Genomic DNA, 11435 nt, shown 5'->3' with positions numbered 1-11435 from the left:
TTTGTATGTGTATGTGCACTCATATGTATATACACATGAATGCAGGTGTCTCAGAGTTGGAGGCACCTAAAGTTTGGCTAGGAATTTGGGTCCGCCACAAGAGTATTTCATGTCACTAAGTCATCTCTCCAGCCCTTACCCTTTGTTTGTTTTGGGGGGGGGGGGGTTCGAGACAGGGTTTCTTCAGCTGTCCTGGAACTCATTCTGTAGACCAAGCTGGCCTTGAACTCAGAAATCCACCTGCCTCTGCCTCCCAAGTGCTGAGATTAAAGGCGCACACCACCACCACACAGCATTATCCACCATTTTACATACTGAAGTCTATTAAATTTGACTTTGCTTCTTGGAAAATGGCAAATTTTATTAATTTACCACAATACAGCTTCAACATCAAATTTAGTCTTATTCATGACTATACATTTTATTATCCAATTTAGGTTAAACAATACACATCTATCTCACAATTTCTGTATGTCTGGGTTCCAAACACATTAATTGGTCCTCTTTAAACCAGACCAAGCTGTGAAAATCAAAAAGCCACCTAAGAGTATGACCTCATCTGAGCCTTATGGTCCTCATTCCAAAGCCACTGTGTAATCTCTGCTGGCACTTAGCAAATATTCAACTCCTAAAGACTGCCTACCATCCCTTGCCACCTGTCTTTTTTCATACTGTTCACAACATGGATTTTTTGCTTCTTCTGTTCTGTTTGCTTTTTTGAGACAAGGTCTCACAATATAACCAATAACTTACCATGTTGACTGGCTCAAAACTCCTGGCAAATCTGCCTCATCCTCTCTGGTCTTAACCCCATACCCATTAGGATAAAAATTATTTCTCTATTTTACATTTTTTTATATAAAGATACAAAATGTACACAAAAGAAAACTTCCATTTGAAATTTTTCTTATAACTTTTTCTAGTTGTTTTTGTGTTTCTAGTTGTGTTTGATTTATCAACATTTCTTCCTTTTATTAATTTCCTTCTAAATATTGGGGGTTTGTGTTTTGCTTGGTGGTTCATACTAAGTGTTGGGTTGGAGACCAACCTATAATACATAGCAAATTCCAAATGGGTTACAAAGACTTTATTTCAAAACCAAACACAAAAATTAGGAAGGAAAGAGGGGAAAGGAAACGATCCACAGGAACAATTTCTTTAAAAATTGAGTATCACTAAACCAGCCATTGAATAATTCAAACATCAGTGACTTAGACTCCAGATGGAGGCTTGGAGATGTGGCTCAGCTGGTACTCAGCTTGCCTGGGATGCAAGAAGCCCTGGATTTCATTATTAGCATGCATCCCAGCACCACGTAAGTCTGTCATGGTGGCACCCACTTGTAATTCCAGCACTCAGGAGAATCAAGAGTTCAAGGTTAAGCCAGGCCCAGGCGTGGTGGTGCATGCCTTGCATGCCTTAAGTCATAACACTTGGGAGGCAGAGGTAGGTGGACTTCTGAATTCAAGTGCAGCCTGGTCTACAGAGCTAGTTCCAGGACAGCTAGGACTACACAGAGAAACCCTGTCTTGGGGAGGGGGGTGGGAATCTGGGGGAGAATTCAAGGTTATCTGGTTATCCTCATATAGCAAGAGGGCAGTGCAAGAGGCCAGTGCAGGCTACATGAGCTAAAAAAATAAAATCACTTAGTCCCCCTACACATACACCTCCTCCCTGCCCGCTGATGGGGTCTCAAGCCCAGACTAGCCTCAAATTCATTATGAAGCAGAGAATGACTCTGAACCCTTTGATCACAAGAGTATGTCAACACACCAGTTTAGCAGTGCTGGGGACAGAACCAGCACTCTTCAGGCTGTGCTACATACATCCCCACCCAACAACTTTTAATCTCTTAATGGGAAAAATATTTCATAAGATCCCAAAACCTAAAAAGAAGAAAAGGAAAAGGCTGATCAACTTGATTACATAACATTGAATGTACAGGGGACAGAGAGATGGCTCAGCAGTTAAGAGCACTTCCAACTCTTACAGAGGAACCAAGTTTAGTCCCCAACACCAAGTCAGATAGCTCACAATCAACTGTAGCTCTTGAGTTCCATGAAGTCAAATGCCCTTTTCTGATCTCTATGGGTATCACACAGGCATTTATAGACACACAAATCAATTAATCAATCAATCTCTCTCTCTTACACACACACACACACACACACACACACAAAGTAAATCTTAAATATATATGTTTAGGAAGTGCACACTTGAGCACATGAATAGGACAGAGGCCAGTAAGATGAGTCAGTGTAAATAAATGCTTTTGCTAAATAAGCCTGGCAACCTGAGTTTTATCTACAAAACCCATGAAACACAAGAGGAGAAAGAACCAACTCACAAAAGTTGTCATTTCACCTTCATGTGCAAGCCATGGCATACACACACACCAAACACATATTAAAAATATTTGTTCAGAAAAGAACAATTTCCATGAATCCATTTTAAAAGACAAATAGAGAAACATATCTGTAACAAAACAAAGGGCTAATTACCTTTATATATAAAACACTTAAAAGTTGGCATGAAGGAAATTCCAACACTGGGAAGGTAAATGTCTTTAAAAAAAAAAAAGACAGAAACGCAGACCAGGAAATAGGGGCTGGAGAGAGCTCACTGGTTAAGAATGCTCTTCCAGGAATGAAGTTCAGTTTTCAGTACCAATGTCAGGCAGCTTACAACTGCTCTAGCTTCAACTCCAGGGTATCTAACACCCTCTTCTAGACTCTGCAGGTACCTGCACACAAATGGCATACATACACAAAGACAAACACATACATATAAATAAAAATAAAAATTTAAAGGCCAGGAAACAAGGTAGGAAAAAGACAAAGATCTGAGTAGTCAAGTTTACTGGTAAATAATACAAATAACCAGGCATGCTGGTGTACTTCTGCAATCCCATATACTCAGAAGACTGATGCAGGACCAGCTTGGGCTACACAATTAAGTTTAAGTCCAGCAGTGGCAACTTAATAAGACCGTCTCAAAAAACTAAAATAAGGGTGGGGGTGCCCTTATTCACGCTATGAATGTACATGAGCATAGCACTTGCCTAGCAAACACAAGGCCCTAAATTCAATCCCCAGTACGGGAAGTAGGAAGTGGAATATAGCAATAGTCAATAAACATGGGAAATTGCTTTAGCTCTATATTGTCCAATAATACCCACTAGCCACATACTCCTACTTACAAGTAGTTACAATTAAATAAAATTTTAAATGCAGTTCTTAATCACACTAGCCATTTTAGGTGCTCATGTGATGAATATTTTTAGCATATGGCAGCACAGATACCATTATATTTTGATATAAAGTGTTTCCCCAAAGGGCTCAAGTGTTGAAAAGATTGGTTCTTAATGAGACAGTGTTCAGGTAGTGGGATTCAGGGAAGTGAATGGACTATGAAGCCATGACTTCATCAAAGGATAAATTCATTGATGGATCTGCAATCTGATAAATGTTAAAGAGATAAGGCCTGGTTTTAAGAAGTATGTCCGGGGCTGGTGAGATGGCTCAGCGGTTAAGAGCACTGACTGCTCTTCCAAAGGTCCTGAGTTCAAATCCCAGCAACACATGGTGGCTCACAACCATCTGTAATGAGATCTGACGCCCTCTTCTGGTGCTACAGTGTGCTTACATATAACAATAAATAAATCTAAAAAAAAAAAAAAAAAAAAAAAAGTATGTCCTAGGCCTGCACCTTTAACCCTAGCATCCTGGAAGCAGCAGCAGACAGAAGTGAGGACCCCAGCTCTGGTGTACAGAGCAAGTTCCAGGACAGCTACACAGAGAAATACTGTCTCAAAAAATAAATCAAAACAAAACAAACAACAAAAAAGTAAGTCCTTGGAAAGAAAGCACATGTACCTGTCCCAATTTGTTTCTTTGTGCCTGTGCACTAGCTTCTAGCACTTGCACATTCTTCCCAACCCTGCCACCATGAGATTTTTGTCTCAAAAAAATGGGAAGGGGGCAGCTATTTAGTTGTTGGTATGAAAAAACATCCATGATATTTATAAAGAAAGCAAATTATAGAACTTTATGTAATATACACCTCTACCTGTTAGTATATTTAGCAAAATGTCAATCATGGCTAATTCAAGTAGAATTTTTGTTTGTTTGTTTGTTTGTTTTGTTTTGTTTTTTGTTTTTCCAGACAGAGTTTCTTTGTGTGGCCCTGGCTGTCCTGGAACTCACTCTGTAGACCAGGCTGGCCTCAAACTCAGAAATCTGCCTGCCTCTGCCTCCCAAGTGCTGGGATTAAAGACATGCGCCACCAACGCCTGGCTCAAGTAGAATTTTTTAAAATCATTTTATTTTATACGGTTGAGTGTTTTGCCTACACATATGTGTGTATGTGTATCTCCTGCATGCCCAGTGCCCAAGGTTAGAGAGGGCACTGGATCCCCCAGAACTGGAGTTATGAACATGGTGGTTGTGAGCCACCATGTGGGTGCTGGGAACTGAACCTGGGTCCTCTGTAAGAAAAACAAGTGCTCTTAACCACTGAGCATCTCTCCAGCTGCAAAATGAATATTTTTAGTATTTTAGTATGCACATTTTCAGTAGACTAAATTCATCTGGAATTAACTACCTCTGTCCTTGTTTTTATTTTTTATTTATTTTATGTATATGAGTACACTGTAGCTATATTCAGACACATCAGAAGGCATCTGAAACCCATTACAGATGGTTGTGAGCCACCATATGGTTTTTTAGGAATTGAACTCAGGACTTCTGGAAGAGCAGTCAACGCTCTTAACCACTGAGCCATCTTGCCAGCCCCCTCTGTCCTCATTTTTTAAATAGTGAAAATATATAAATTTTATAAAAAAAATTTTTTTATTTCTGAGGAAGTTTCATGTAGCCCAGGCTGGCCTCAAACTCTCTGTAGCCAAAGCTAGCCTTGAGTTTCTGATCCTGTTGGATTTTCATAAACATGAGCAACCATGGGGCTTCTATATTTGACTTAAAGCATGTAATACTATTTAAGTCATATTGAAAAGTTTTTCAATTTAGTATACTCAGTAACATGGGGCAAAACTATAATGAATCATATTACACCAAAAGTAAGAAAATATATATAATACCAGAAACTTTATAGCACTGAATTCTTCCATGTGGAAAGAATATAAAAGTATAGGGGTAGTCAGAACTTTTGAAAAATAACAAAGGCGGGTTTTTATATTGATCAATTTCTATAGTCATATTTCCACTTCCTACCACATAGTTTCTTTTTTTGTTGTTGTTTTTTTGTTTTTCTGTTTTTGAGACAAGGATTCTCTGTATAGTCCTGGCTGTCCTGGAACTCATTCTGTAGACCAGGGTGGCCTTGAACTCAGAAATCAACCTGCCTCTACCTCCCAAGTGCTGGGATCTCTTTATTTTCTTAAAGAAAGGTATAGACAGGGACTTACTCTGCAACCCAGGATGGCCTGAAACATTGAGACCCTTCTACTTGAGATTCCCAAGTGTTGGATTTTAGGTATGTGATACAAAACCCTAGCTCTAGACAATATTTGCATTAACAAAACCAGATGTGGGGATTGCATACCACTTAATCTCAGCACTTGGGACGAAGTGGAAATAGGAGAATCAGTCATCCTTGGCTACTGGGAATTTGAGGGCAACTTTAGCTACATGAACCCATGTTAAAACAAACACACACACACACACACAAAAAAAAAAACAAAAACCAGAATGTCATTTCACTGATAACAAAACTGCACTAACCTCTTAAAGGCAGATAAAAATCTGTGAATGAAAAAACTGAGGGCAGAGGGCCTCTGGAGAGATGGCTCAGAGGTTAAGTTAAGAGCCTGCTCTTCCAGAGGTCCTGAGTTCAATCCCAGCAATGACATAGTGGCTCACAACCATCTAATGAGACCTGGGGCTCTCTTCTTGCCTGCAGGCATACATGCAGACAGGAAGCTGTATGTATAATAAATATTTTTTTAAAAAAGGAAAAACAGTAGGCAGCTCTGCAAATTTGAGATTGTTTTTTTAAGTTTTCATAAACTAGGATATAACAGCAGAAGCTCCTTTTGTAGCAAACACTTTTTTAATTTTTTGGAAATAGGACCCAGCTACCTAGGACAAACTGGCCTTGATATCAAGATATTCTTGCCTCTCCCACAAGATGCTGGATTGCAACCCTGTCCCAACATGGCCCTATAGAAATTTTTAACTTAATATCCAAAATAGTTATTTTCCTGGAGACAGGAGACTTTTCAAGTCAGGGTTTCGCTGTGTAGCCCTGGCCATTCTGGAACTCTCTCTGTAGGCCTTGAACTCAAGAACTCTGTCTGCCTCTCCCATGTGCTGGAACTAAAGGTGTGTGCCACTACTGCCTGGCTCCAAAATAGATTTTCTGTTTTGCCTTCCACAAGGTGTGCAGACTTTCAGGACAGAAATATAAAAACAGGACAGAGGAGTGGGAAATTGGCTCAATGGATAAAGCACTTACAAAACAAACATAAAGCCCAGAGTTCAGATGGCAAAAGACACAGAGAAGTCATGGTGCTGGGGGCTCCAAAGATAGCTCAGTGGATAAAGGCACTCTTCCAGAAGGCCAAGGTTCAGCTCACAACCATCTGTAACTGTAGTTCTAGGAAGCCAGAAGCACTCTTCTGACCCCAGGTATACATGTAGTGCAAAGACACACATACAGACAAAATACCCATACACATAATACAACTTTTAAAAACATTTTAAGTCCAGGTGTGCATGCTGGCCCCATCTTATAATACCAGTGCTTGGAAAGTAGAGATGGGGGAAAGCTGCCCAGCTACTCATGTAGAACAACTGGCAAGCTTCCATTTTAGTGACAGACCTTGCCTCAGTAAATAAAGAACAACTGAGAAAAGCACCTAATGTCATCCTCTGGCTCCCACACACAGATTTAGACATACATAGACATCCCTCCTCACAAGAAGACATATAAAAGTAAAACAAATGAGGTTTTTTTTTTTTTAATGGAGAAGAGGGGCCCTTGGTGAGATAAGTAAATGTAAAGGTGCATTTCTGTACAAGTGCTCTTAACCACTAAGGCAGCTCCCCAGCCTACTTTGTCTTTTAAACACTATTTTTCACAAAGGTAGCTAGGGCACAAAATAAGCATATATTATCATTGTAAGAAATCAAACAAGTACAAAATTATCCTTCCTATTTGTCACAATTTCCTACCCATTAAACTATTTAACCCAAAAAGATCATAATTTACAAGGTACTGTAGAGACTGTGGTACATGCTTATAATTCCAGTTTAAGGCCAATCTGCTCTACATAAAGGGTTCTTAACTAGTAAGGGCTACAGAAAGAGTCCATCTTACAAAAAGATACAGAGACTGCTGAGATGCCTGTAATCTTAGCACTTTGAATGCCTGCCTAAGCTGCAAAGTGAAACCTGGTCTCAAAAATTAAAGCCTAATAAATACATAATGACATCATGGACACTTAAAATTAATTCATATAATTAGTTTTGGGATTTGCATACTTTAACTAAAATCTTCTCTTTTATTAACAGTAAGCAGTCACGAGGTGTCCCTGAAGTAGAAAGTAAACTTCTGTGGAAGAGGAACTCCTCACCACCAAAAAAATGTCGAGTTGTCTCTTAGAGGAAACTAACAGTATATTCACAAAGACATACTCTAAGTGGGCTGGGGGTGTACTTCAAGTGGTAGAGTATTTTGCCTAGAATGCATGATGCTCTAGGTTCTATCCTCAGAATCTCATAATCCCAGGACTCAAGGGGCAAAGGCAGGAAGACTGCTGCAAACTTTAGGCCATCATTTGTCAGATGCTATCCTCAAAATAAACAAACAAACCAACAAATAAATGTATGCAGAAAAAACATTCAAGAAAAAATGCATGTGGCTTATAAAAACAAAATACAGGTTGAATAAACAATATAATTCAATTTTGGGGAAACAAAACTAGGCAATAAAAGAATGAACTGAGTTATTTTCTTCATACTTTTCTAAATTTCTCCATGATGAACATTACTTTTGAACAAGGAGCTGGGCAGCCTTTAATCCCAGCGCTTGGGAAGCAGAGGCAGGCAGATTTCTGAGTTTGAGCCCAGCGTGGTCTACAGAGTTTCAAGAGAAACCCAGTTTCAAAAAATAAATTAATAAACAAACAATCCAATACTATCGAGGTGGGTGAATGTGCTGGCCAGCAAGCCTGATAACCTGTGTTCGATCCTAAGAACCTACATCAACTCCTACAAGTTGTCCTATCACCTCTACATGTGCGCTCCATTGGCTACGCACACACTCCATCCCTAATACACACACACAACCTTTTTAAAGAGAAAATAAAGCGTATAGTCCACAAAGGTTCATTTATTAGGACCCACTATATTGTTCACTATTAAAGCGGTTGAAATGCTTGATGAAACTTCAATTTCTCCTTAAGGTGCCTTTTCTTCGTAAAATACAGGTTTTAAAATTTTCAAAACAAGGTTTCTCACAAATGCTCATTGTTAAATGACTTCTAAATCCCATATAACAAAACTGGCCTGAGAGGCACTAATCACAATTTCATTGGTCCGGTCCACCTTCACTTTAGTTTAAAAAAAAAAAAAAAAGGAAAGAAAGAAAGAAAAAGGAAAAAAAAAAGAAAGCCAGCCAATAAACTACATGTCCCACCATGCATTGCTGCCTTACTCAGAGTAGGTCTCTACGGAAACAGAAAAAAAAAAATTCTGCGAGTCCCACCTGTTACTTCGTTTCTAAACACCTCCTGCACTTTCAGCTCGGACTACAAACACAAAAGCCTCGTGACCTCACAGTAGCTCCCGGAGCCAGATAAGCAGGGGCCCCCACGGTCTGGCGGCCCGTCTGCCTCGGCGGGAGACCGCCACCGAGCTCCAGCGCTCCCCACTCCTTTCCGGAGCTGGAAGCACGCACAAGCCGCCTCCTGTCTGCATCCAATCGGGGCTCTCCAAGGCGCACAAGGGAGAAGAACCGGTTACTAGGCGAGCACAACACACTGGGCCGAGACAAGGGCTGGCAGAGTGGGGGCGACAGCGACATGACCCCGACAGGCAACCTCAGAGCACCGAGGGGTCCGTCCGGTCGTAGGCACCGCGAGAAGCGGCAGCCGCGCGACCCGACCCCACGCGCCGACGCCTCGCTCTCCTCCCGGCTCGCCAACGCGACCCTAACCGCCGCTCTCTGCGCGCGCTTTCGTGCTCCTCGACCCGGTCGCGGGGCCAAGTGACCTCCCTTTCCCTGCGACGGGTGGCCGGCGAGAGAACGAGCTCCTGCCAGCCTTTCTCACTGCTCCCTCCTCCTTACCGTCTTGGCGGCCTCCGCCCAGGTCCTGCCCTTCTTCCTACGGCCCTTTTCCCTCATGTCTGTTCTTGAACTGACTCGGAGGCTTCCGTGCCCCGGCTCCGGCTGCGTCCCCTTGCCTGCTGAGCCCTGCACTGCTTTTCCCGCGGTGCCGGGAAAGGTGGGAGAAAGGGGAAGTCCGACCGGAGAAGCAACTCCGCGTGGAAGCGGCCGCGGAGGCGCGCGGTGGGGGGGTGGGGGGGGCTCTACGGGGCGGCCGGTCCTACTGCCGTTGCCACTGCGACCGCCGCTGCCATATTGGGCTCTTACTGTACAGGCAGCCGCCGTGGTCATGTGACCCCTCCCGCGCGGCCGTCACTACTGTACGCAGCAAGCCGCGCGAACGAGCGCGCGCGACCCCCCGCCCCGCCCCGCCCCGCCCCGCCCCCCAGCGTCAGCGCAGGAGCCGGCTGTCTGAAGCTGTTGGCCACGCCCCCACACTTCCGGTTGCTGGGCCTCCTCGAGCGCATGCGCATGACGGCGGGCCGCCCATAGTCTGTGAGTCGGAAGTTTTGGCGGTCACACCCACCGCGAAGATCTTCGGGCGGAAACGGAGTCTGCTCCTTCCGGGAAAGGCGGCTTGCGCCGTTGCGTGCCGCGTGTGTTGAGGAGCGGTTCTGGGGACTTAAAGAGCCCGACGCTCAAGTGATCTTTGTCAACTACCATGCCAATAAACTTCATGTTTTATTTTGTTGTGGTACAGGCTCGGGTAAGGCGGACCTTGAACTCCGAACTTCTGTTTCCCTTTTACTAGTAGTTACAGGCATGCACCACCTTGCCCTCAGGTTCATTTTTACAAAGCTTCTTGAGGACGTACCGCGCGTGCAGTTCTCGTCTACTATTAATCTGTTTAATAGGTGAGACAGGTTAGATTGATTTTTTTTTTCCAGCTCTCAAGTATAGGATTTGAATATATCAAAAACTAGCTTATTAGCTCCCAAGCCTTGCCTCGCAAAGTAAAGAGACTTTTCTAGGCCAACAGAAACCACATGTATGGGCTGAAGAGATGGCTCAGAGGATAAGAGCACTGACTGCTCTTCCGGAGGTCCTGAGTTTAATTCCCAGCAACCACATAGTGGCTCACAATCATCCATAATTGGATCTGACGCCCTCTTCTGGTGGGTCTGAAGACAGCTACAGTGTACCTATATGTAACAATAAATCTTTTTTAAAAAGAAGTTTAGAAACCACACTTATGATTGGTATCATCAAAGAAGTGTGTTTTATCTCAGTGAACTGAGCCCATGGCACAGAGCCCATTATATATCAGGCATCCGTTAAATATTTGTTGAATGATTCAACTATGTCTGGCCAAGAACTATTCATTATTCGTAATGTCAGTAACACCCTTCTGAATAATCCAGAACATTTTACCTCTGATTATCTGTTCTTGTAAACAACATAGAATGAATGCATAGGGGCTAGGGATGTAGTTCAATGCAAAAATCTCTGCTTCCCATTGATACTGGGGATTGAACCTGCAGCCTATCATAAGCCTTCTACCACTCAGCTGTACTCTTAACCATTTTGCTGTTTTTACTTAGAGGCAGAATCTCCATAAATTATCCAGATTGTTCTTGAATTCATTCTGTAGCTTAGGCAAGCTTTGACCTCGCCATCCAAATTTCTCAGCCTCCTTAGTACCTGGGATTACAGGCCTTCACCATGAAGGCACATCTCTAGAGATAACTTGTTGTCTAGCATGTAGGAGATCCCTAGATGGGTTCAGCAGTTCATAGAACCCCTTATTGTTGACAATATTTTCTCTGTCAAAAACTGTGTCATGGTGCGTCCTTGTCATCTAAGGACTGAGGAGATTAGAAGCTTGGGCTGTGCATGAGGTCTGCTACAGAGCAAGTTCCAGGCCATCCTTGAGACCCTGTCTCAAAAAAGAACCATCAACAATGTGTGTGTGTGTATGTGTGTGTAATAAATGTGGATTCCTTTTTTGCTTTTTAAAACCAGGTCTCTCTTTGTAGCCCTGGCTTTTCTGGAACTTTGTATGTAGACTAGGCTAGACTTGAACTCACAGATTTCACTTGCCTCCGCCTCCTAAGTGCTGGAATTAAAGGTATACATCACCGCACCCA

The 11435-nt window shown here is 42.6% G+C and overlaps 1 protein-coding gene across 3 annotated transcripts in view; it reads right to left on the bottom strand.

The window, feature by feature from the left end:
* Asxl2 (ASXL transcriptional regulator 2) overlaps positions 1-9717 on the bottom strand; it is a 96244-nt gene extending 86527 nt beyond the window's left edge. For 2 of the 3 annotated variants that reach the window (XM_031357341.1, XM_031357342.1), the window contains exon 1: positions 9310-9715. In XM_031357341.1, the coding sequence (XP_031213201.1) occupies positions 9310-9639 (330 nt within the window). In that variant the 5' untranslated portion in view covers positions 9640-9715. Of the gene's footprint in view, positions 1-9309 lie in introns of all 3 variants that reach the window. The other variant, XM_031357343.1, reaches the window with a different exon arrangement.
* Between the last annotated feature and the right edge of the window lie 1718 nt (positions 9718-11435).

This window comes from Mastomys coucha, unplaced genomic scaffold (assembly GCF_008632895.1).
Source record: "Mastomys coucha isolate ucsf_1 unplaced genomic scaffold, UCSF_Mcou_1 pScaffold6, whole genome shotgun sequence".
NCBI classification, from domain to species: Eukaryota; Metazoa; Chordata; class Mammalia; order Rodentia; family Muridae; genus Mastomys; species Mastomys coucha.
The sequence above is the reverse complement of the archived record's forward strand: the minus strand, read 5'-3'. Positions and strand labels throughout refer to the sequence as shown.